General features: G+C 43.3%; 1 protein-coding gene across 2 annotated transcripts; it reads left to right on the top strand.

Moving 5' to 3' along the window:
• The first annotated feature begins 437 nt into the window (after window positions 1-437).
• On the top strand, window positions 438-25,252 carry glra2 (glycine receptor, alpha 2). Of its 2 annotated transcripts, none has more exons than XM_027028242.2 (9): window positions 438-911; window positions 1,892-2,025; window positions 3,972-4,039; window positions 14,639-14,862; window positions 17,008-17,090; window positions 17,353-17,451; window positions 19,187-19,401; window positions 21,265-21,414; window positions 24,337-25,252. In XM_027028242.2, the coding sequence occupies exons 1-9, from the start codon at window positions 844-846 to the stop codon at window positions 24,610-24,612; spliced, it is 1,317 nt and encodes a 438-aa protein (XP_026884043.1). In that variant the 5' UTR covers window positions 438-843; the 3' UTR covers window positions 24,613-25,252. The 2 variants fall into 2 exon arrangements, with proteins under 2 accessions (XP_026884043.1, XP_026884042.1); XM_027028241.2 differs by having other exon boundaries at window positions 17,314-17,451.
• The last annotated feature ends 643 nt before the right edge of the window (window positions 25,253-25,895 follow it).

The raw sequence follows: 25,895 nt of genomic DNA, 5'->3' as shown, positions 1-25,895 counted from the left end.
GTTTCTTAAATCATTAGTGGGAATGTCCCTCCCTATTGTAAACAACACAAAGCATCAAAATCAAAAGCTTATGTGACAGGGGACTCATTAACATCAGACAGACAAGTATATATTCACACATATAGGCTACGGAAAGTTTAAAAAAAAAATGTGTCATTTGTTTGTTGAGGGCATATGACTTTTCTTTTTTTTTTTTTTTTTACCTTAAAAGACTACTTAAATATCCAGTTGTGAAATTCTAAACATTTCTCTAAAATACAACTTTATTTATTTTTGAATGTTATTTTTCCGTCATGAGGTTATATTGGGAATCCACTCACGTCCTCCGGGGTTTGGAATGCTCGCGCTTGCGCGAAGTTAAACCTGGACGTGTCCAGCTGCTGACTGTGGCGCGCGTCTGGCACTCGTGCTCGTTCTCTGGTGAGGCACTGCATCGCTTCACCTAAACACAACGCCAACTTGGATCGTCAGTTGCATCGCTTCACCTGTGTTCGCTTCACCTCTGCAGACCCTTCACCTAAACACAACGCCAACTTGGATCGTCACGTCCAATCCCTTCTTTGAAGATTGTATTAACCCGTCCCATATTTTTTTTTTTCCATTTCCCTGCCGTTTGCTGAAACTCTCAGCGGATGTTTATTGATGCAGATCAACCAAAATTACGGTGTGTTGGACTGCTAAACCTGTCCCTTTAAACGATGACAGCCAGGACTGGAGCGCATGTTGTGTGTTTTCCTTTGATCTGTGTTTTGGTTGGGAGGAAAGCGCTCGTACCGCGCGCCTGACCCTACATTTCCATATGGACGCGTGTGGAGAGGCGGGAAAGCCATAACACTAAGAGGAATGACTCGCCCATTTGTAAAACTCTTCACAACTTTATTTGCATGCATGATAGAAATGGATCACCTCAGGTATGTGCACTGGTTGTTTACCAGTCAACATTTTGGGAGAACCATCCAATAGCCATTACTGAACGTCTGCAAAGCGCAGTTTCAAGGTTATTTAAGAATCTTTCACAGCGCGTGAAAGTGAAGCCGAAAAGTATTTCTGAAAATATATAGGTACTATATAGGGGCTTCTAAAAAGCGTATTCCAGATTTAAATTTAATATCTACTATATATTATATTTATTATAAAATTATATTTATTCTCAAATTAGATTTCAAGACGGACTAAAATATACACTGTTCTGGGTAACTACATATAATTATTCAGTGTCTAGCTGTTTTCCAGCTGTTTGTGTACATATTAAACATAAGTACATGCATAGGTATATGTATTTACCATAGAACCTGTATAAAATCTAACAATACCAGCACGCAGGCACAGTAGTCCAGCTCCATAGACAGGTTCATGGTTCAAATCCCAGGTGGGGTACAGACCAGCAGACTGAAGGCTGCTAGTTCTGATGTGCCTGGTCTGGTTCTGATGTGCTTGTTCTGGTTCTGATGTGTCTGGTCTGGCTCTGATCTGCCTGCTTCTGATGTGTCTGGCCTTCCTCCAACTGCTGCCAGAATGTACAAGCTCTTTAGATCCAGCCACCCCTACACCTGTATCTTTCCTTCTTTCACCCAGAGTAATAGTGAGGGAGAGACATAGAAAAGAAAGAGACAGTGAGAGAGAAACAGAGATAGAGACCCATCAGAGAATAAGGAGAGACCCATCAGCTCTATGTGGGCATTGACCAATACATATAAGAAAACAGTCACATTCTCAGATTCCCAATGTGTGGGTGGCTGTGCAAATGAACCCTTTGTGAACCTGTCATTAAATCCAGCTTACCCTCGTCGTTACACAAGCATGCAAAATGTTGTCCCTTGCAAAAATTGGTTCTTTCTTCTGAATGGCTTGCTGGTTGTTTTAATGAATGTGTGCTCCCACTGTGCTCCAGGATAATGGTTGCAAAAGAGCATGAGAGGTCACCAGCAAGAGGCTCATCACTGACTATGTCACCTTCTGATTTCCTGGACAAACTGATGGGAAAAACATCAGGCTATGATGCACGTATAAGACCTAACTTCAAAGGTATGGTGCTCATTTTGTGGTTGCATTTAACAACCTCAAATAAGGTTGAAGCTGTTGTAGTCATTGCTTTTAAATGACCTAATATTTGTAAGTTTAATGAATGAAAAAGTATGTCACATTTTTCAGAACATTTATAATGAAGCACTTCCATATTTGATTCTGTGAAATGTAAAATGACTGTGGCTTCTTTAACCCATCTTTTGATCTTTCTCCAGTAAGTGTATCCTTGCTTCTAAACATGCACAAGCCCTCAAGAGAGGAGGGCTAGCTAAGAGCAGAGTGCCAGTTTCATATTTAAATAGACAGACCTCAGTCCCTGTTAGATCTGGCAAGATCCAGATGTAGATCCAACTCCACAAGGCTGTCTCTAAGTCTGTCTGGATCCCAGAAAGAGAGAATGTTACACTACCCAGAATAAAGTCTATTCTTCCTTTACCTTTATGTTATTTCCAAACCCAAAGCACAATGCAGTGTTATTATTCACCTTTTAGTGAATGATGGAACCACACCATGACAAAACTATCCTCTATAGGGTAATTTTCATATGAAAATTCAAATGAACATATTTTCATTTGAAATGAAATTGAGATATTCAAAATTTAATATTTAAAGTGCTCAGAAGCTCCTTGCTTCTATATATACACTTTCTCTCTCTCTCTCTCTCTCTCTCTCTCTCTCTCTATATATATATATATATATATATATATATATATATATATATATATATATATATATATATTATAGACAGACACACACACACACAAAGAGTGAGAGAGAGAGAGTGTGAGAGAGAGAGTGAGAGAGAGAGAATCCAATAAAAACTTGATGTTCATGTTCCAGTAATCACTAATCAATAATCACCCACACCATCAAATTTGACCATTAGTAACCATTAGTAACCAGTATCAAAACCCTGTCACTCCTCCACATAACAGGGCCAACATCACGTCACAGGTGCCTAATTGCAAAGCATGACCTAGTTTTGAGTCTCAAGCTGTTTTATTTTACCACGTTCTGTTCCAAAACTGCCTGTGTACATGCTGAGGCGAATATTGATACAGAGTGGTATGTAATATTAATGAAGCCACTACAGAAGCCCAGGAGGTCCAGGAGATACCACTCTTGTCTCAGCAGGATTGTCACCTCAAAGTGGACCAAAGAAATCTTGGTGTTGATTGCAACCTTCATGAGCAGAATTGCAGCACTGTGCACAACCTCTTCAAATTTCTGTTTTGGTTAGTGCCAGTTAGTCAGATGCTTTTTGCCAGTTTATCTAAGTTATCCTTGGTACATGCAGGCCCAGAGTGTTTGGTGTATGGGTGGGTTTTTCAAAATTCTAGATTCAGGCAGTAATGTTCAAGAACAAATTCCATTTAGATCAATCAGTTTGTGACATGGTTAACATGTCAAAAGATGAGGTCATCAATCTGCCAGCTTCTAAGATGATCGATCATTATTCATCAAGGGATGGATTTTAGCCACCATTTGTTTAGGTAGATATCTGTTACTGATAAACACAAACTGTAAAGTATAAAAAGAATGTCTGCTAAGTTATCTAGAGAAAAAAGTGATTGATGCTAATTTTAAAATATATACTTACATTTCTCATGGTGTTCTTGGTAAGATTCATGGGTGCTAGATGAAACCATTTTAATGAAAACTGTTTTATAATCATTTATAGTGTTCAAATCCAATGCAAAGGTCATGCAATCTACAGGCTACACTGGAGAATCCTGGAGCTTTTACTGGTGCAGTTTGGCCTCTGCCCTGTTGTCTTTTTTCCATTTTCATTCCATTTTTCAGGTCCCCTTGTAAACGTGACTTGCAATATTTTTATCAACAGCTTTGGGTCCGTGACTGAAACCACTATGGTAAGCCTGGCATGCTGTTGCCTCTTCCGAATTTGCTAAAACAGATGCCAATGTGGTTTATCGCCCTACCTGCAGGTCCCCCTGTAAATGTCACCTGCAACATATTTATCAACAGCTTTGGTTCTATAGCTGAAACCACCATGGTGAGTTAGGTGTTATACCCCTCACCTCAGATCTGCTATCTGCTAACGTTTCACTAACATCTTCTGTCTTATGAACATTTGTTAAAAATATTCATATTCTTTAAAAAAAAAAATAATAATTGCTTTTAACATGTTTCATGCAACATAACCAAGACTGTACCAGTCTGTTTATAGAGCCTAACACAAAGGCACTGTATCTCAGATCACTCATGTATGGCTGACTAATTAGGGCGATTGTCATCTTCCTACATACATTACATTATTTTGTGCTACTTAATTCACACAGTGACTCATAGCAAATGACTCACATACATTTTGTAGCTGAATTTTTGAGAATTTTATGTCTTAAGATATGTCATTCAAACAGATTAAGTAGTGTAATGACTCAAGGTCAGAGCAACATAATGCTTTTCTAAGATACAGTTACAACAGTGAATCAGTGTGACATTTCCTCAGTCAGGTCAAATAAATGTGATAAAAGCGTGACCCAAAGTAAAGTTTGTGGACAAACTTTGAGTTGGTTTGCCAAAGCCCATTGTAACAGCATGACAAATATAACTATGTTAAGATTATGTTAAGCCTTTTGAACCAGTTTGATGGCTATTGTTTGATAATTAAGGGCATTATAAAATCAAGCAATTATTATGGGGGATGCAGGTATGATTGAAATATAGAAGAAGGTAAATATAAATATAGAAGGTAAACAGATGTGTTCCATAAGTATGAAGATCAGGGTGTGAATACCAATATTAAGATCAGGATTTGAATACCAATATTAAGATCAGGTTCTGAATACCAATATTATGATCAGGGTTTTAATACCAATATTAATATCAGGGTGTGAATATCAATATTAATATCAGGGTTTGAATACCAATATTAAGATCAGGGTTTGAATATCAATATTAATATCAGGGTTTTAATACCAATATTAATATCAGGATTTCAATACCAATATTAATATCAGGGTTTTAATACCAATATGTAAGGGTTGGCGCTTGGCTGAGGCCCCTTCCGGCCACCAGAGGGAGGCCTCGAGTCAACCACACCACTAATCAGGCTTAACACCCAACAGCTGGACTAGACCTTATATTAGCCCAGTGAACCAGTCACTCAGTGCTGGGTCTTTGCCAAAGTTCTGAGCCAAGCTCCTAGCCGGTAACTTAAGGTATTGAGGTCTGTGAGCTCTCATGCTACACCTTCTGTGCTGCGAGGGTGTCCGTGTTTTCAAACATCCCCTCCTCTCTCCAGTTTTCCCTCTCAAGTCTGTCTCTCTCTGGAGGCTTCCCTTAGCCATTCAAGTTCCTCCCCGTTTTCTGGTTTTGTGTGGGAAGTTTTAGTTCGAGTTTTCCCCAGTGCATCGGGGTTGCCATTTCTTCCCCTGGCGTCCTTTGTTCTTCCTTTTTTCCACACTCAGTGTGGTGTTTAGTTTTTCATTTTGTTTTACCTGACCCAAGATCTAAGTGTTGGGTACACGGGCCCACTGTTAGTGTGGTTGCTCACCCAGTAGGCTGTTGGTATCATCACCCAGCTGACCTGGGTTTGAGCCCACCTTACAGAAAGACCCAGCCATGGACCCAGCTCTACAGTTAGTTCTGGAACAGGTAAAGGTGGCTCTGACTAATCAGGGGGTGACGGTTGGTTGACATGAACAGGCCCTGCAGCAGATTCTTTCTCAGTTGCAGGCCCTGATGGACCGCTGACACTAACACCAGTGCCTCCGGCTGCCCCTAGTCAGGAGGCAGCTGGGGCTGCAGCAGCCCCAGCCCAAATCCTGCCCACCTCGTGCTCAGAGCCGTTGCTTCCTGCCCCTGAGCGCTATGCCGGTGAGGCAGGAGGTTGTAGGGGGTTCCTTCGTCAGTGCTCACTGGCTTTTGAGCAGCAGCCATCTCCATTCCCCACAGAGCGAGCAAAGGTGACGTACATCATCTCCCTTCTGGCATGGGCCAGCCTGGTCTGGGAGCACCAAAAAGATGTTCGTTCCACTGTAGTGGAGTTCACCGCTGCCCTCAAGTGAACTTTTGACCATCCAGTCACTGGAGGGGGACGATTTCCTGTCGTCTTAATGTGTCAAGGGGAAAGAGCTGTGGCTGGTTATGCGATTAGTTCTGCACTGAGAGTGGATGGAACCCCACAGTGCTGATGGCTGCTTTCCACCAGAGCCTTGGGCCTTAAAGATGCTCCACCGTGATACTCCTGCCTCTCTCGACGACCTGATCGATCTGGTCTTGAATATTGACAATCGCGTGCAGCAGAGGCGCAGAACACAGGGACCAGAGATCAGTCGAGGTTCGCGCGGAGCTCCGTGCCCCCTTAGCCTTGTTCGTGTGCATGACAAGCACGGGGAGTCCGGATCCCAACCAATGCAGCTAGGACACACACGCCTTTCCCGGAGTGAATACGACGCTCGGATGTGGGAGGAGAGGTGACTGTACTGTGGAAGCTCGGGTCATCTCCGCCCAGCTTGTCCTGAACTCCAGGGAAAAGACAACGTCCGTCAGGGGAGGGAGGACCTCTGACGGACTTAACCAGTCCTCTCTGAGCCCAGGGGTTGTTAAGTACCACAATTGCCTGGGGAACGTCTGAAACGCATCTCCAGGCATTCGTGGACTCCGGAGCGGCAGGCAACTTTCTCGATGCTGGGTTACCCAACAAGTTAGCCCTGCCGCTAGTCCCAGAGGACAAACCCTTACCCATTGCTGCCATCGATGGTCAGTCCCTGGAGCCAGGGGTTGTTAGCCATCAGACTCATCTAATCACATTGCGAGTCGGCCCACACACTGAACAGATTGCACCGTATATTATCCATGCTCCCGACTTGCAACTGATTTTGGGGTACCCCTGGCTTCAGCGACATAATCCCCATGTTGACTGGCTAAGCCGGTCAGTGCTGTCTTGGGGTTTGTCATGTCGGAGCTCCTGGTTGCAGCTCCCCAAGCCTTGGTCTGGGTCCGGTCATTGTTCCGGCTGTTCGGACCTGTCTCGAGTCCCGCAGGAATACTGGGACCTCGGGGAAGCATTTAGCAAACAGAAGGCCCAACTATTGCCTCCCCACCGCCCATATGACATAGCCATAAACCTCCTTCTGGGCTCCAGTACCCCTAGAGGCTGCCTGTTCTCCCTTTTGGGGCCTGAACGTCAAGCAATGGACAAGTATATACAAGAGTCCTTGGCCCTAGGGTTCATCCAGCCGTCTACTTCCCCCGCTGGCACGGGGTTCTTCTTTGTCAGGAAGAAAGATGGTGGGCTACACCCCTGTATAGACTACCAGGGCCTTAACACAACAACTGTCAAGGACTGCTATCCATTGCCTCTCATGACCTCAGCATTCGAAACACTGCAGCAGGCCTCCGTTTTTACTAAACTGGACCTGCGCAGTGCCTACAACTTGGTGAGAATCCGGGAGGGGGATGAGTGGAAGATGGCATTCATCACCCCCTCTGGGCACTACGAATACCTCGTCATGCCGTTTGGGTTGATGAACGCACCCACCATCTTCCAGTGGTAAATCAATGAGGTCTTAAGGGAAGCCCTTGACAGGCACTTGTTTGTCTACCTGGATGACATATTGATCTATATCTACATACAACAGGCCAAGTGACTTAATCCGCGCCAGGCCAGATGGGGACTGTTCTTTGCCCGGTTTGATTTTACCTTATCATACAGGCCAGGCACTAAGAACATTAAACCTGATACCCTCTCCCGCCAGTGGGAATCCTCGCCATCCTCTGCTCCACCCTCGACCGTTGTCGTCTGAGCATTTGTGAACACTGTGATTTTGGTGGTCGTCGACAGGTTCTCCAAGGCTGGCCACTTCGTTGCACTGCCGAAATTGCCATCTGCGAAAGAGACAGATAAACTATTACTTACTCAAGTTGTCCATATTCATTGGCTACCTAGCAGCATCGTGTCAGACCACAGGCCTCAATTCACTAGCTGGTTCTCGGGGGGCCTTTTGTCGGTTGTTGGGGGGCAGAAGCCAGCTTATTCTTTAGCTTCCATCCCCAATTCCAACGGCCAGACCGAGAGAGTTAACCAGGATCTGGAGCACACCCTCCAATGTCTGGCCTCTTCCTGCCCATCCTGTTGGTCTGAGCACCTTTTTTGGGTGGAATTCACAACACTCTGTGGCACTCCTCCTTAGGCATGTCGGCATTCGAGTGCCAGTACGGTTATGCTCCGCTCCTGTTTGCCGACCAGGAAGCTGACATGGGTGTCTGGTCTGCTGAGCAGACAGTCAGGCACTTCCACTTGGCCTGGCGGAGGGTGCACGGGGCTCTCATCTGCTATGGCTGCTCAAAAACGTTATGCCGATTTATCGGCCGGGACAGCGGGTTTGGCCAAGGACCTGCCTTTGCATGGTTATACCCACAAACTTGCCCCTCGCTACATCGGGCCGTTCAAGGTTCTTTGCCGCATAAACCCTGTTTCTTATTGCCTTGCCCTTCCCCTGTGGTTGTGTCCACCCTACTTTCCATGTGTCTTGCCTTAGGCCTGTGTTGTGTTCGGTGGGCCCCTCCGACCCGCTGGGTCTGTGCATGGTAGACGGGGCACCAGTGTACACGGTGAAGCATTTCTTGGATGTCCGGTGGGTTCGTGGTGGAGTCCAATATTTGGTGGACTGGGAGGGATACGGGCCCGAGGAGCGGTCCTGGGTTCCCTCCCGTCACATCCTGGACCGTGATCTCATTTGGGCTTTTCAGCAGGGTCGTGCAGCTGGCCTTGGAATGTCAGGTGCTGGCCCTTCTGGGGGGGGTACTTTTAAGGGTTGGCGCCAGGCCGAGGCCCCTTCTGGCCACTAGAGGGAGCCTCAAGTCAAGCCTGATTCAAGTTTCAAGTTTGGTTTATTTGTCACATACATGGTCATACACAGTATAACTCACAGTGAAATGGTTGAGTGCTCCATCCAAACTGAGGAAAAAGAAAACAGGGGTACATAGAGAAATATATTAACAATTGTATGTACAATATATGTATATTATGTTTATATACACAGTGTACAATGTATATGGTTATGTATATATGTATGTACAGAATGTACAGTTCCATCTTGTAGATGACATATTTGCAGTTTTTATGTTACATGGTGATAATTGAACATATTTACAGTTATGTTACATGGTGGTGGTGGTCCCCACAGTTTATCAGTTTCCCTGATTCAGGGCCCGAATGGCCTGTGGGAAGTAGCTCCTCTTCAGTCTCTCTGTCTTGATCTTCAGGGAGTGAAAGTGCTTCCCTGACCTCAACAGAGAGAAGAGCCTATTGTTGGGATGGTTGGGGTCCTTCACAATCCTCCTGGCCTTGGTCTGGCACCGCTTGTAATAGATGGTCTGCAGGTCAGGAAGTTCCGTGTGAGTGATGCGCTCTGCTGAACGCACTACCCTTTAGAGTGCTTGTCTGTCCTGCTTGGTGCTATTCCCAAACCAGACTGTGATGTTCCCCGTGAGGATGCTCTCGATAGTGCAGGTGTAGAAGCTCCGCAGTACCTTGGAGGGCAGTCTGAAGTCTCTTAGGCGTCTGAGGTGGTAAAGACGCTGACGAGCCTTCTTTGCCAGGGAGTTGGTATGGCGGGACCAGGACAGGTCATGCGAGATGTGAACACCAAGGTACCTGAAACTATCTACTCTCTCCACCGTGGTTCCACTGATCCTCACAGGTTGGTAGTGCCGCTCCTGCTTCTTGCTGCAATCCACGATCAGCTCCTTTGTCTTACTGATGCTTAGGAGGAGATTATTTTCCTGGCACCAGTTTTCCAGGTGTTTAATCTCCTCCATGTAGGCCTTCTTATCGTTGTCTGAGATCAAGCCCATGACAACGGTGTCGTCAGCAAACTTGACAATGATGGTGGAGCTGGAAGTGGCTGTGCAGTTGTAGGTGTACAGTGAGTAGAGCAGGGGGCTTGGGACACAACCCTGAGGAGCTCCAGTGCTGAAGGTGAGGGTGGATGAGGCACAGTTGCCCACCCATACTGATTGTGGTCTGTCTGTTAGGAAGTTGGAGATCCAGTCGCACAGGGATGTATGCAGTCCTAGATCCTCCAACTTAGTAGTGAGTCTGGAGGGGATGAGGGTATTAAATGCTGAACTGTAGTTGACAAACAGCATTTTAACATAATTACCCCTCCCTTTGTCCAGGTGGGTCAGTGTGGTGTGGAGCAGATGTGCAATTGCATCATCAGTGGAGCGGTTGTGGCGGTATGCAAACTGCAGTGGGTCCATGGAGGCTGGCAGTGAAGATGTGATGAAGTCTCTGACTATCTTTTCAAAGAACTTCATCACGACTGATGTGAGGGCAACAGGGCGGTAGCCATTGATGCTGGAGGGTCAAGGTTTCTTCGGGACGGGGACGATGATGGATCGCTTGAAGCTGGACGGGACGATACCGAGCATCAGGGAGAGATTGAAGATGTCGGTGAACACCGGGGCTAGCTGATCTGCACAGGCTTTGAGGACTCTCCCGCAGATACCATCTGGTCCCACCGCCTTCCTGGTATTCACCCTTTTAAACACTCTCCTCACGTCACTCTCCGTGATGATGAGAGGGCGCTGTTCTATGGTGGGCTCTGCGCATGCACCGTTGGCTGCGCCGATAGTACCATTAGCACTAGCGCTGTTAGCATTGGCGCTGCTAGCATTAGCGCTGCTAGATGTAGCCTCAAAGCGAGCGAAGAATCTATTCAGCTCGTTCGCCAGAGACTCATCCGCACTCATCGGTCTGGAGGGTGGGCTCCTGTAGTCCGTGATCGTCCGTAGTCCCTGCCACAGGGATCTAGAGCCACTCTGCTGGAACTGTGTCTCTAGTTTCCTCCCGTAGCATCGCGTCGCCTCCCTCACCGCCCTGCACACTCCGTATGCCGCAGACTTGTACTCGTCCATGTTCCGGCTGATGATCCCCACGTTGTAGTTCAGAGCCTCGCGGATGGTCCACCCAGGGCTTCTGGTTGGGAAACTTCTTGATGGTGAGTCTTGGAATCGTGTCATCCACCAGTTTCCCAATAAACCCTACTACTGCCTCCGTAAACTCGCTGACATCATCAGTTCTGCGCTGGAACATGTCCCAGTCTGCGTCATCCAGAGCGTCCTGCAGAGCGGCCACCGATTGCTAGCATTAGCGCTGCTAGATGTAGCCTCAAAGCGAGCGAAGAATCTATTCAGCTCATTCGCCAGAGACTCATCCGCACTCATCGGTCTGGAGGGTGGGCTCCTGTAGTCCGTGATCGTCCGTAGTCCCTGCCACAGGGATCTAGAGCCACTCTGCTGGAACTGTGTCTCTAGTTTCCTCCCGTAGCGTCGCGTCGCCTCCCTCACCGCCCTGCACACTCCGTATGCCGCAGACTTGTACTCGTCCATGTTCCGGCTGATGATCCCCACGTTGTAGTTCAGAGCCTCGCGGATGGTCCACCCAGGGCTTCTGGTTGGGAAACTTCTTGATGGTGAGTCTTGGAATCGTGTCGTCCACCAGTTTCCCAATAAACCCTACTACTGCCTCCGTAAACTCGCTGACATCATCAGTTCTGCGCTGGAACATGTCCCAATCTGCGTCATCCAGAGCGTCCTGCAGAGCGGCCACCGATTGGTCTGTCCAGCGCGCGACCTCCCTCTGAACCGGAGCTTCCCATTTCAGCCTTTGTTTATATTTTGGTAGGAGGATGGCGGCAGCGTGGGCTGACTTACCAAACGGTGGATGAGCTAGTGCCTTGTAGCTGTCCTTGTATGGGGTGTAGCAGTGGTCGAGTGTCCTATTTCCCCTGGTGGGGAAGGTTACATGCTGGTAAAGGTTGGGCACTGCACGCTTGAGGTTAGCGCTGTTGAAATCCCCAACCACGATAAGTGCAGCGTCCCGGTGCTGTGCCTGAAACTGTGTGAGAGCCTCATGAAGTTCACACAGTTTCCATGTTGGCCTGAGGTGGGATTTACACGGTGTTGATGATGACCGAAGTGAACTCCTGGGGAAGGTAGAAAGGACGAAACTTGAGGGCGAGCAGCTCCAGTTTGGGTGAGCAGGAGCGGGCGAGAGTAACAACATTGGCATTGTTGCACCAGCTGTTGTTTACCATCACACACACTCCACCGCCTCTTGACTTCCCCGAATCTGCCGTCCTGTCCGAGAAGAACTCGGCTGACTGGATGGCGTGATTTGGTACTGCTGGGTTCAGCCACGACTCGGTGAAGCAGAGGAGATTGCAGTCCCGAATGTCCCTCTGGAACTTTATCCTGGCCCGGAGGTTGTTGAGCTTGTTGTCCAGAGACTGGACATTGGGTAGCAGGATGCTGGGTAAGGGAGCTCGGTGTGCCTGAGCCCTCAGCCTGTTCCTGACGCCGGCTCGCTTCCCTCAAGGCCTTTTCCTTGCGTCGTGTCCTTTGTTTTCCCTGAGATCTTAGGATCTCCCTCGGCCATCTTGGGTCCGGGGTTAGAGACGGCTTGAGGTGAGTGCTATGTATATTAAGAGAAATACATAGCATTATGATTAGTGGTGGGGTTAACACCTAATAGCTGGGCTAGACCTTTATATAAGCCCAGTGAACCAATCATTCAGTGCTGGGTCTTTGCCAAAGTTCTGAGCCAAGCTGCTAGCCGGTAACCTGAGGTCTATGAGCTCTCGTGCTACAGCTCACTTCTGTGCTGCGTGGGTGTCCATGTTTTTACACGTCCCCTCCTCTCTCCAGTTTTCCCTCTCAAGTCTGTCTCTCTCTGGAGGCTTCCCTTAGCCATTCAAGTTCCTCCCCGTTACTCCTGTTTTAGTTTTTCATTTTGTTTTACCTGACCCAAGCTCTGTGTTCGGCACACAGGCCCACCAATGTTAGAGCAATATTAATATCAGGATTTTAATACCAATTTTTAATTTGGTTAAATCAGTGTTTTGAATCTTTATTGAGTCTTTGATATGCTGAACCTTTGTACCAAGTTTATTGGTTACAGCTTGAAAATAAATTTCATTATAAAATCTATGGATTCCTATGACAGGATGAAGGGATGAATGAATGGATAGAAGTGTTATGAGTGTTAGATAGGTGAGTGCCCTCAGGGTGAAGTGGTGGGGGTTCACTATTTTGATTTCCTTGGATATTGAAGGAGTTTGGTGACTGGACCTGGTTGCTTATATGGTACAGCAAATGCAGCGATTTTTAAAATTTTAAAACTGAAGGAGTGTCAAAATCAGTGGATTTCTATGGGAGGATGGAGGGATGGAAAAAGAATAAAGAATGAGTGGAAGAAATGAAAAGCCTTCCTATGTTTACTCATTTTGGGTGTTTATATCATGTACAGCATAAAAGTTAGAAGGCAGTTAAAATGGAATGAAAATGATAAAGAAGGGTAAAAAGGGTGATAGATGTGTGAAAAGTGGATGAAAAATTTGGATTTCCTTCTGATCATTCACAGCACGTTTGGTGGTTTTACTACCACTAATATAATAATTCTTCTTCTTCTTCTTCTTCTTCTTCTTCTTCTTATTATTATTATTATTATTAAGATGAAGAACTGCAACCGTAACCCCTAATTTAGCCCTTTGGCAAGCCAACTTAATGTTTACACACATTTGCATATAATACTTTACTAAAAATTCCAAAAGGACCACCAATATATTTTTATACTAAGAATGAAATGTATAATTTTCAAGATATCATAATGTACATTATGGAATTAGCACAGTTATTTAGGCATAAGACTTCTTGAAGGGCTGTAAATTTAAGAATCCAAATAAACTGCAACATGCCATACAACATCCTCCCCTAAACATCTGACAAGTACACATGTTCACCAGTAAAATACGATGCCAAGATAGTTATACATAACTGGGCATGCCAGGTGAGCAGCAGGACTAACAACTGGCATTATGTTGCTCATACTCCAGACACAGAAATCTAATTAACCTTCTTTGTATTCTACAACCCAAAGAAATGAACCATAATCATGCTGTGCAACCCAGTCAGCAAACACTCCAATGGCAAACACTTGATAGGATATTTAAGAGTTTAGATTATGTGTCTGCGATAAGAAGACTGAGCATAAATATTTGCACATTTTAGAAAGTGATTTGCTGACTTGTTGTCAAATGGTCAATGGAATATGATTGCCTGGGCTTTACTTAGTAGCACTACAAAATTAATTAAGTCATTTCTGGGCAATCATTTCCAGAAAATCATTGTAAATATATTTTTATGATAAATGGCTCTAGTACTGTACCTAATAAAGCATGTGAATAACATCCAGATGGACTATGTTGAGCTGCTTGATCCAGTCATCACTAGGTAATCTTTACACCATTACCATGTCATTCTGTAAATTAACACCAATTCATTTCTGGTGAAGTAATTTATTCTACTTCACAAACTATATGATATTATATATATGGGGATAAATTATATTTATTCTTTAAAAAAAAAAAAACAGTAGTTGTCACTAAATCATTTCACTAATTAAATGTTTGTTTGACTTTACATTGCATCAACCTGCCTTCATGATAAAAATAGAGCTTGTTTTAGAAAATGATGAAGAAATATTTCATGATAAATATGTATTTCATGTGCTAGACATCTTACAGAGCCTCTAAGAAATGTCCCTTTAAGGGATAACGGTTTGTTGCATGCACCCGGGCAGGACTACAGAGTAAACATCTTCCTGAGGCAGAAGTGGAATGACCCTCGGCTTGCTTACAGCGAGTACCCTGACCCCTCACTCGACCTGGATCCCTCCATGTTAGACTCCATCTGGAAGCCCGACTTGTTCTTTGCCAATGAGAAGGGTGCCAACTTCCACGACGTCACTACTGACAACAAGCTCCTGAGGATCTTCAAGGATGGAACAGTTCTCTACAGCATCAGGTATAATTGCTGTCCTTCACAAACAGCATACATTTAATATTCTGCAGCCATCATAAAATGGTAGAGGACTGGGTCATTGGGAAAGCATGATAGAGAGTTTTGGGTGGCTAAAAACTCTCAACTGAGCAGATACATTAACACATAAAAACCCCTGCAACAATGTACCTGAAAAACTTCAAACTTCTACCAGCTCAACACCCACAATCATTACCATGACGGTGTTGAGAATGCTCTGCCACCCAAATAGTATCAAGTCAGCAGTGGCCATGTGGTCAAAAACCTACAAGTGATAAGCAGGGAACAGCGTGGCTAACACGACATGCATGGCAACAACTCACTTCACTTCACTTGAACCTATAACGAATGCAAACATACGAATGTGTAATATGGGAACAAGGCAGGAGGCTGGTAAATGTATGCATACAGTATCTGGTTAAACTGATCAGAGTAAAATAAAAGCTGTGATCTTTTTAATAGTTTTCCATGTACTTGTGAGAAACAGGTGCCTTATATAAGAATTCCTCACAAGCAATAACCACCCCCTTGTTATGCTAAGGTTCTGTACAACATGCAAACATAAAAAGAAGGACTTATTAGCAATTAATGCTGTTTAATGACTCTCTGCTTTGAAAGATGGGACAATATAATTGGATCCAAGGAAATGAGCCAAAATCTCATCGAGCTCAGTGGCAGTTAGTGTCTAGAGAGAGAACAAGGTTCATCAGGCATTTCGTTAAGCAATTATTTAAGTGACTCTGACATTAAAAATGTCTTGTGCTTAAGGGGACATATTTCCCAAAAAGCACTGTGTCAGAGTGGCAAGAAACAGAGTGCAGACTAAAAATACAGCTACAATAAACCTCACCACAGAGGTTACAGCCGTTACTCATGAAAATACACCAATAAAAAAAAAAACCAGGCAAACAGTTTTACTGAAAAATGGTTATGTATTTGTTGATCAAGGTTTTCTACCTTTTCTGCCTATTGTATTGCACAGGGATATAGGCAGGTTTGGGTTACTTTAAAAATATATCCCATTACAGTTTACTGATTACCTTTTAAAATGTATCTATAAAAATGTGCCTGTAACCCAACCTAATGTATTACAATATTAAATAACAATGTGATTACCTCTGTAACATTACATTTAGCCCATTAACTGGCAGTGTTTCAGACCACTATCGTGCCAAGCAGTATGGCCAAACAACAAATTTCCACGAGCCGAGTATTTTCTGTCACAGGCGTAGAACGTGCAGGAAAAGAGGAGGAAGCACATGCAGGTCTCCGCCTGAAGGGTTTAACGACAGTAACAAAACAAAACCGAACATACGAACATAAATTGCTCTAACGAGAACAAAAGAAGGTCATTGTCATTGCATTGGCTAACAGTCCACCAAAGAAACACAAAAGGCTTATACAGAGATAAACATCATAACATAACCCATCTCAGGCTAATCTCTGGTGTGAGTGTATGATGCACAGCAGTTTTTGCACACAAAAGAGTCACTGCTGACACTAAAATTACCCACACAGCAGTACGAAGAAACTGACCAGTAATAAATAATATTATTAATTGCATTTATATAGCACCTTTCTCAACCTACACCCCCCTGGGGGACTGCACTGAATGCAGGGAAAAGGGAGGAGATTAAAGCCAGGACAGAGCACCAACCAGCACTGGACATACATTCACACACACACACAGGACAGTTTAGAGTATCCAATCAACCTAACCTCCATGCTTTTGGACTGTGGAAAGAAACCAGAGACAACCCACACAAACAGCATGGAAACTCCACTCAGACAGGAACTTGAACCCAAGATCCTAGTGCTGAGAGGCAAATATGCTAACTGCCAAACCACCATGCCCTCACCCTGCAGTGGTGAGAAACTGACCAGTAATAAACACCCATACAGCAGTACTGACCAGTAATAAACACCCACACGGCAGAACTGAGAAACTGAGCAGTAATAAAGGGCTGGAGGATGATGTGACAGCTGATTATCTCTCTACATCTGCAAAGTGTTTCTAATAAATGTTTCTGATAATGTGGATTTAGCTGCTGTTACTAAATTATACACAGGTACATTTGCACATTCACCCGTGTATTTAAAACTGAAGTGAGTATTGATCATTCTTTATAGGCTGACATTAATCCTGTCCTGTCCAATGGATCTGAAGAACTTCCCAATGGATGTTCAGACGTGCACGATGCAACTTGAGAGTTGTATGTTATCCCTTTAATCTCGCCCTCCGGTTATATGTACATTAAACATTAATAACTTTGCTTACTAGATGTAACACATTGTACGTCTGTGTGAACAGGCCACTCAGATACTTGTGTAATAAGTTTTTTTTACTGAAGTTTAACCTCCTTTGATCCAAAGTGCATTGGACATAATGCTAATTCCCTGAGAGACATAATGCCAGGGTGTTGGTTTGCTCTGCAGTTGGCTACACTATGAATGACCTGGTGTTTGAGTGGTTAGATAAGGGGCCAGTGCAGGTGGCAGAGGGGCTGACCTTACCACAGTTCATCATGAGACAGGAGAAAGAGTTGGGCTACTGCACCAAACACTACAACACAGGTGAGCACAGAACGCTTGGCACCAATATCAGACATCACATTCCTTAATATATCAGATAATATCACATGTTTGTAAACAGAAGACAATGTCAGTTAAGGCTTTCTTACATCTGATGTACTACCTGAAAAAAATACTGATATACATATTGATCATATATGCTTATTATTATTATTATTATTATTATTATTATTATTATATAACAATAATATGTATGCAATAATCATTATTATTATTATTACTATTATTATTCTTGCTATTATTATTATTACTATTATTGGTGTTGTTGTTACTATTATTGCTATTATTATTTCTTTTATTGGTATTAATGTTATTATTATTATTATTATTGCTATTATTATCATTGCTATTATTATTATTATACTATATTATTATTATTATTATTATTATTATTATTATGTCATGCTCTGGCCCACACCCAGCCAACCACCAACACATTGCCAAGTCCCATTACCCAGCCTGTCAGGCACCTCTGTCATGCGACCCACGTCCCAAGATCACTACAGTTCCCAACATGCTGTTCATCACCTGATTAACAACCCAGCCAATCACAGACAGATGATCATCACCAGATTAACATCACTTGTTCTTCTGTTCCCAGTGTATGTAAGATTGCATAGTCCATATTACCATTGTGAAGTATTGCCTCCAGTTTCACTGTGCATACCAAGCAGTTTCTCCTGTTCTGCCCTTTTGTGTATCAGATCTTGTATTTTGTATTTTCTCTCTACCTTCTCCTTCCTGCCCCTTCAGATTAGTCTGCCTGTGTTTGGATTACTTTTTTGGTTTTTGACTCAGACTGTCTTTACTCCATGATTGTGATTATCCCTGATCTTGGTTTTCTGGCTCTGACCCCGGCTCGTTCTCTGACTGCTGATGGATTATAATGAAACCTCAACCTCTTATCTCTGAGGGTCTGACTGTCTGTCCCGTTATAGCCTCTAACCCATCAATCACCAGCACATCTACCAATCACCTCACTTCTTCACTTCTACGTTCCCAATCACCCACTTATTGATCATCACCTACACCTGCACCTTGTTATATCTGATCACTTCTGAGTTTGTCAGCCAGGCCTAAAGGACCCTGAGACTGTCTGTTCTTTATGTTTTGTTTCTTTACATTTTGCTGCAGTGGGACATTTTGATAGACACAGAGTGAGACCCAAGTGTTTACAAAGGAACAGATTTTAATAAGGATAATCCAAAAAACACAAAGTATTGTTAAGAGTACACACAAAAAGGGATCCTTGATGAGACTAAATGGAAAAAAATGTCCTGTATTGTGGAAGGTGGACAACTCGTTTGGACTTTCTGAACACACCCTGAACTTTCAGTCTTTGCTGCCACCCAAACACCCAAATGGCTGTTGTCTGGAGCTGGCTGTGTTTCTTTACAAGCACATAGTCATTGACTTTCTCCCTCTCACTTAACATTATGGAAAAACTCCATTAGTGCAACAGTGCATAGTGACTGAATTGGAAAGTAAATATATCAGTATTTCTGGCTACAGTGCTTGTACGAAATCAGAGGCTAACAGCATGGTAGCTTTTTATTGCAGGATGGAAGTTTTGTTTACAGTCAAACCTACAACCCACAGCAGTTTATTTTGTTCTATTCACCTGCATGGAGTTGAAGTTCCAACTGCAAAGGCAGATATTGGCTAATCCAGATGTACATCCCCAGTCTGTTCACTGCTGTGTGTGTGTTGTGGAAAGGTAAGTTCACCTGTATAGAGGTGAAATTCCAGCTGGAGAGGCAGATGGGCTACTACCTGATCCAGATGTACATCCCTAGCCTGCTCATTGTCATCCTGTCCTGGGTCTCCTTCTGGATCAACATGGACGCCGCCCCTGCCCGTGTTGCCCTTGGCATCACCACGGTGCTCACCATGACGACGCAGAGCTCTGGCTCCAGAGCCTCGCTGCCCAAGGTGTGGATCTACATTTACACACAGTAAAACAATAGGTCCGTATCGGTGAGTCATCACTCAGTGACCAATCAGAATGTGGACTGAGAGCCAGTCAGTAGTAGTGAGTCATCAATCGATTGCGAAGAATGTGGACTGCACAAGCGTACTACACTACTTTAGAAATTCACATCAGATGAATGAGTTCTGATAAACATTTATAAACATGTTTTCGAGGGAGTGTAATCAAAATGACAAATATTCAGAAGAGGACGCTCCTGTGGCTGGGTTTTGGCTGGGCGTGCTTTTCCCATATTGTTTCACAGACAAAGAGATAATCATCATTTGTTGTAGCATTTCAGAACTATTTGCAGTAATAAATGCATGTGTCATTATGTTAATCTGATTTTCAAACCATTTGTCTAATTTGGAAATGAAGGCACTTATTTCACAGCAAGTAATGCTTTAATCATCACAAGCTTTAATTATGAGCTTGACATGTATTATGACGTGTATTATGACCGTATGCAGATTAGTGGGACGTGTATTATGACCATATGCAGATTAGTGGGACGTGTATTAGACCATATGCAGATTAGTGGGATGTGTATTAGGCATCTGCGTAATTAGTGAAGTGAACATGTTATTTTCTTCAAACGCAGCATGACTCTGCAGGAGGAGGAGTGAGGGTGGACTGGTACCACTGCAATCACATTAGTTATGTAATTATGTCCAATTAGTAGAATCCAAATTGTCAGACAAGCCAAATGAAAGTCATGCTCAGAAGCAAAATCCAATATACTTAAAAATGAAAGAAATTGAGGCTGGACAGGTGCACATGATTAGTGATAAGTGACCATCAGTTTCAATTCAAGGCCTAAATACACACTTGGTCATTATATTATGAGTAACTGGATTATTAACATTTATTCACAACATTCAGTGCAAGCAATTGCATTATGTTTCATAACAGAAGGCTTAGCTATCTGGACAAGCAAAGCATAAGGGAATTTGGTAACCAAAGTCTAGTTATCTGACTGCAAACCACAGTGTGCTTAAAACATGCTTTTAGAAAATTGACATTTTTATAAGCAGCAATACAGATATTTAGGTAGTTGACAGCAAATGAACAATCTTTTTAAAACACACTTCTGTATATATTGTATACTATATACCTTAGGCAGCACGTATAATAAGAACAAAGACTTGTTGTTTACAGCATGAAGAATAATTTACTTAAAAGGAGTCATATATAAAAATGTCAGTTTAAAACCTCAGTGTCTGTTATTTTGCATTGTGTACTTTAAGGTTTTGCAGTCTGTGAAGTTTTACCAAAAGATTGATGATCAGTTCCGATCAGGAGAGAAGGCATCACCCCGCCATACCTCCACCCACCCACACCTATACCCCTGACCCTCCACTCACACCTCCACCCACCCACACCTATTCCCCTCCACACCTCCACCCACCCACACCTATTCCCCTCCACCCCTCCACCCACCCACACCTATACCCCCGACCCTACACCTCTGTAATGATTCACTGTTAAAACACAACACCACCAGCTAAGTTTAGTAACAGAGGTGCCCCAGTTTACCATCATTCAGGAGGACAAGAATTCAGAATCAAAACACTGCCTCAAAGGATACATTTACATATATCTGGCGCTTTTATCCAAACCTACAATTATGACTGAGTACAACTTGAGCAATTGAGGGTTAAGGGCCTTGCTCAGGGGCCCAACAGTGGCAACGTGGCAGCGGTGGGACTTGAAGCAGCAACCTTCCTAATACAAGTCAAGTACCGTAACCACTGAGCTCCTGCTGCCCTGGTAGTGGTACAAAATTATCCAGTGAGCGAATGCATGTGTGGTTTATCATTGTGCAGGTCTCATACGTGAAGGCCATAGACATCTGGATGGCTGTCTGTCTCCTATTCGTCTTCGCTGCGCTACTCGAATATGCAGGAGTGAACTTTGTATCCAGGCAACAGAAAGAGTTTCTCAGGCTGAAGCGAAGGCAAAGGCGTAATCTTCAGGTAGTCTGCACTCACGGTCCAACATTTTGAAACAAAGAGATGACCTAACAAATAGATTAGAAAGGGTAATTGAATTTTGAATATGGAAACAATCAATTAGAATCAAGGTGTAAAATTAGAAACGGCATGAAACATCGCATATTCATAAGCTTTTGTCTGAAGCCCAGAAAGCCACAGAAGCATATACTGCAAGCTTTTTCACATGATATAAGAAGCCATCATTGTGCAGTCAGTCAACCTGCTGCTGTTCAGAAACTAAATTATGCACATGCCTGCTAAAAGGGATAAACATTATCTTCACAGACAGAAACCCATATCCTTGACATTAATGGAACCATTCACCTGTACACTAATGGAACCATTCACCTGTACACTAATGAAACCATTCACCTGTACACTAATGGAACCATTCACCTGTACGCTAATGGAACCATTCACCTGTACGCTAATGGAACCATTCACCTGTACGCTAATGGAACCATTCACCTGTACGCTAATGGAACCATTCACCTGTACGCTAATGGAACCATTCACCTGTACGCTAATGGAACCATTCACCTGTACACTAATGGAACCATTCACCTGTACACTAATGGAACCATTCACCTGTACACTAATGAAACCATTCACCTGTACACTAATGGAACCATTCACCTGTACACTAATGGAACCATTCACCTGTACACTAATGGAACCATTCACCTGTACGCTAATGGAACCATTCACCTGTACGCTAATGGAACCATTCACCTGTACGCTAATGGAACCATTCACCTGTACGCTAATGGAACCATTCACCTGTACGCTAATGAAACCATTCACCTGTACGCTAATGAAACCATTCACCTGTACGCTAATGGAACCATTCACCTGTACGCTAATGGAACCATTCACCTGTACGCTAATGAAACCATTCACCTGTACGCTAATGGAACCATTCACCTGTACGCTAATGGAACCATTCACCTGTACGCTAATGGAACCATTCACCTGTACGCTAATGAAACCATTCACCTGTACGCTAATGGAACCATTCACCTGTACACTAATGGAACCATTCACCTGTACACTAATGGAACCATTCACCTGTACACTAATGAAACCATTCACCTGTACACTAATGAAACCATTCACCTGTACACTAATGGAACCATTCACCTGTACACTAATGGAACCATTCACCTGTACACTAATGGAACCATTCACCTGTACACTAATGGAACCATTCACCTGTACACTAATGAAACCATTCACCTGTACACTAATGAAACCATTCCCTTTACAGAACTGTTTCGTTTTCTTTTTGAAAACCCAAAAGGAACCAAGATTTTTATGTACCTATGCACATTCCCACAATCCTCTTTGTAACAGCAGATGCCCAACAGACTTGATTACTGCTTAGAGTGAGACAGCTGCTCAGACACTGGCGTTAATGCTACATAAAACATTCCTCACCTTAGGAAAGCCATAAACAGCATTAAAAGAGTGAACACTGAGTATTTCTGCTAAAGAAAACCTCTATAAATGAAAAGGATTGTTAGGGTTATAATAACTAAATGAAAGGGTTAGGGTTGGGTTATAGTAACTAAATGAAAGGGTTAGGGTTAGGTTATAGTAACTGAATGAAAGGGTTAGGTTATAGTAACTAAATGAAAGGGTTAGGGTTAGGTTATAGTAACTAAATGAAAGGGTTAGGTTATAGTAACTGAATGAAAGGGTTAGGTTATAGTAACTGAATGAAAGGGTTAGGTTATAGTAACTGAATGAAAGGGTTAGGTTATAGTAACTGAATGAAAGGGTTAGGTTATAGTAACTAAATGAAAGGGTTAGTGTTACGTTATAGTAACTAAATGAAAGGGTTAGGGTTAGGTTATAGTAACTAAATGAAAGGGTTAGGTTATAGTAACTGAATGAAAGGGTTAGTGTTAGGTTATAGTAACTAAATGAAAGGGTTAGGGTTAGGTTATAGTAACTAAATGAAAGGGTTAGGGTTAGGTTATAGTAACTGAATGAAAGGGTTAGGTTATAGTAACTGAATGAAAGGGTTAGGTTATAGTAACTGAATGAAAGGGTTAGGTTATAGTAACTAAATGAAAGGGTTAGTGTTAGGTTATAGTAACTAAATGAAAGCGTTAGGGTTAGGTTATAGTAACTAAATGAAAGGGTTAGGGTTAGGTTATAGTAACTGAATGAAAGGGTTAGTGTTAGGTTATAGTAACTAAATGAAAGGGTTAGGGTTAGTTTATAGTAACTAAATGAAAGAATTGGGGTTAGGGTACTAATAACTAAATGACAGGGTTAGGGTTATAATAGCTAAATGAAAGGGCTAGGATTATAGTAACTAAAGGAAAGGGTTAGTGTTAGGTTATAATAGCTAAATGACAGGGTTAGGGTTAGGGTTATAACAAATGAAAGGCTTCAGGCAGTTCCAGGCACAGTACCTGAGAAGTAATCTGGCAAATTGAAAAAAGACAGAGCAACTGCCACATTTTGCCACTAAACATCAGCCAAATGTTCTGTGTGAGTGTGAGTGCGTTCTGAGTGATGGTTCTGTAGGTGTGAATGTGTTCTGAATGAGTAACGAATGGAGGCTAAGCAGGATGTGGGACAAGGCACGTTAGACAAACACACGTTTATTCACACAGAAACAAGTACTATGTAGCAATGAAGCTAACGTAACATTAAACACCAACAACACACAACAGAACCATAAGGGTTTATATACATACATAAATGACAGGCAATTACAAACAGGTGTGACATATGGAGGGAGTGACCACACGGACGAACACACACACACACAAACACGGGGAGACACTTGGGAGGAGGAGCCATACCGTGACAGAATGATGGTTCTGTGAGTGTGAACATGTTCTGAATGATGGTTGTATTGCTGTTGCCTGTTTTGTTCCTCCTGTGCAGGAGGAGGAACTGAGAGAGGGTCGTTTCCATTTTTCCGGTTATGGCGTGGCTTCCTGTGTAAAGGACGGCATGGCAGCGAAGGGCCCTGTAGCTGGCATGGTCCAGCAGCCGTCCATCCTGAGGGACGTGGAATGGAGTCGGAAGAAGTTTGTGGACAGAGCCAAGAGGATTGACACAATCTCCAGAGCAGCATTCCCACTCGCCTTCCTTATTTTCAACATCTTCTACTGGGTCACATACAAAATAATCCGACATGAAAATGTCGCCAAAGTTTAGCAGTTTCATTGTCCTTGAGCTCTTCGAGAAGAGCCAGAGGTCTCCACAGTTTCAGCTCATTGGGGGAGGGAGCTGAGTTCCTTGGACGATTTTTATGGAGCTTTCATGTTTTCAATCAGGGACAAAAAACATGAAAAGAATTCATGGAAGATTATAGATGTGCAGTATGTTACAAATGCAGGCAGTACATTGTAGGTACAGAGAATTTTAACATGTTGAATAATTTAGAAAGGTTATTTATTACAAGCACAATGAAGACCATAAGTAATTGGTTAGTGACATTTTTTTATGTTTTGGCTCTGTACTCTATCACAGCGGATTTGAAATGGCACAATAACTATAAAGATAAGCTGCTGTAACGTTTGCCCGAGTGCCGCAGGGCACGGAACAGAACGCACAGATTCCCTCGACACTGTGAAACATTTATTAACATGAAACATAAAAGACAATGGTGGCACTCACACATAGTGCTAACATTCAGCACAAACACACTTAAACGGAACATCGACACCAATAGCAACATAAGCAAACAACATCAACACTAACATTAACATTGACAATGAGCAACGAGGTGCACACTGACAGCGGTTTAAATAGACATACAAACACTTAACGTCTAAACCCTGTACAGGTGTGCGCCCTCACGGAGGGTGTGGCTACAAACAAACAAACCCCTTGCACGGCAGGCCGTACCACGTGACTGAGGGTGGGGAAGCGTTCCTGACACTGCTTACATCTATACAAAGTGAACCATATAGGATTAGTAGCATTATTTTATTTCCACCTTCCCTTAATGGGATCAATTTGACACATAATATTTTCAGAAATAAAAATGTCATCTCTGGCACTTAGACCACAAATCCTTTGCGCCAGTGATGGGCAGATATCACCCAGTGCTGGTTTTGCTCTGTGTGATGCTCATCTAGGCCTGTAATGATGGCAGTTGCAGATCCAGCTTCTTTTGGAGCGTTCTTTCTTTTTTCCTACTCTTGACTGCGATAAGTGAATCCCACGTTCACTGGGGTTTGGGTCGGATGATTGATTCAACCAGTTAATAACATTCAGCACTTTTGCCATGAAAACCTGCATTGGTAGTACAGCAGTGTGTTTGAACGTTGTCCCTTCTACAGTCGTTCCACTCGCAGTAATGCAGGTCCATGTCACCGGGCTTCACAACTGACATCCTGCTGGTCCTTTTTTAATCTCTACACAATTTAATCTTTCCACACCAGTTATTCTGTCCAGAAAGCTTCTTCCCACAATGCAACAGACTGTTTAGAATG

This window comes from Electrophorus electricus, chromosome 25 (genome assembly GCF_013358815.1).
Source record: "Electrophorus electricus isolate fEleEle1 chromosome 25, fEleEle1.pri, whole genome shotgun sequence".
Lineage (NCBI taxonomy): Eukaryota > Metazoa > Chordata > Actinopteri > Gymnotiformes > Gymnotidae > Electrophorus > Electrophorus electricus.
The sequence above is the reverse complement of the archived record's forward strand: the minus strand, read 5'-3'. Positions and strand labels throughout refer to the sequence as shown.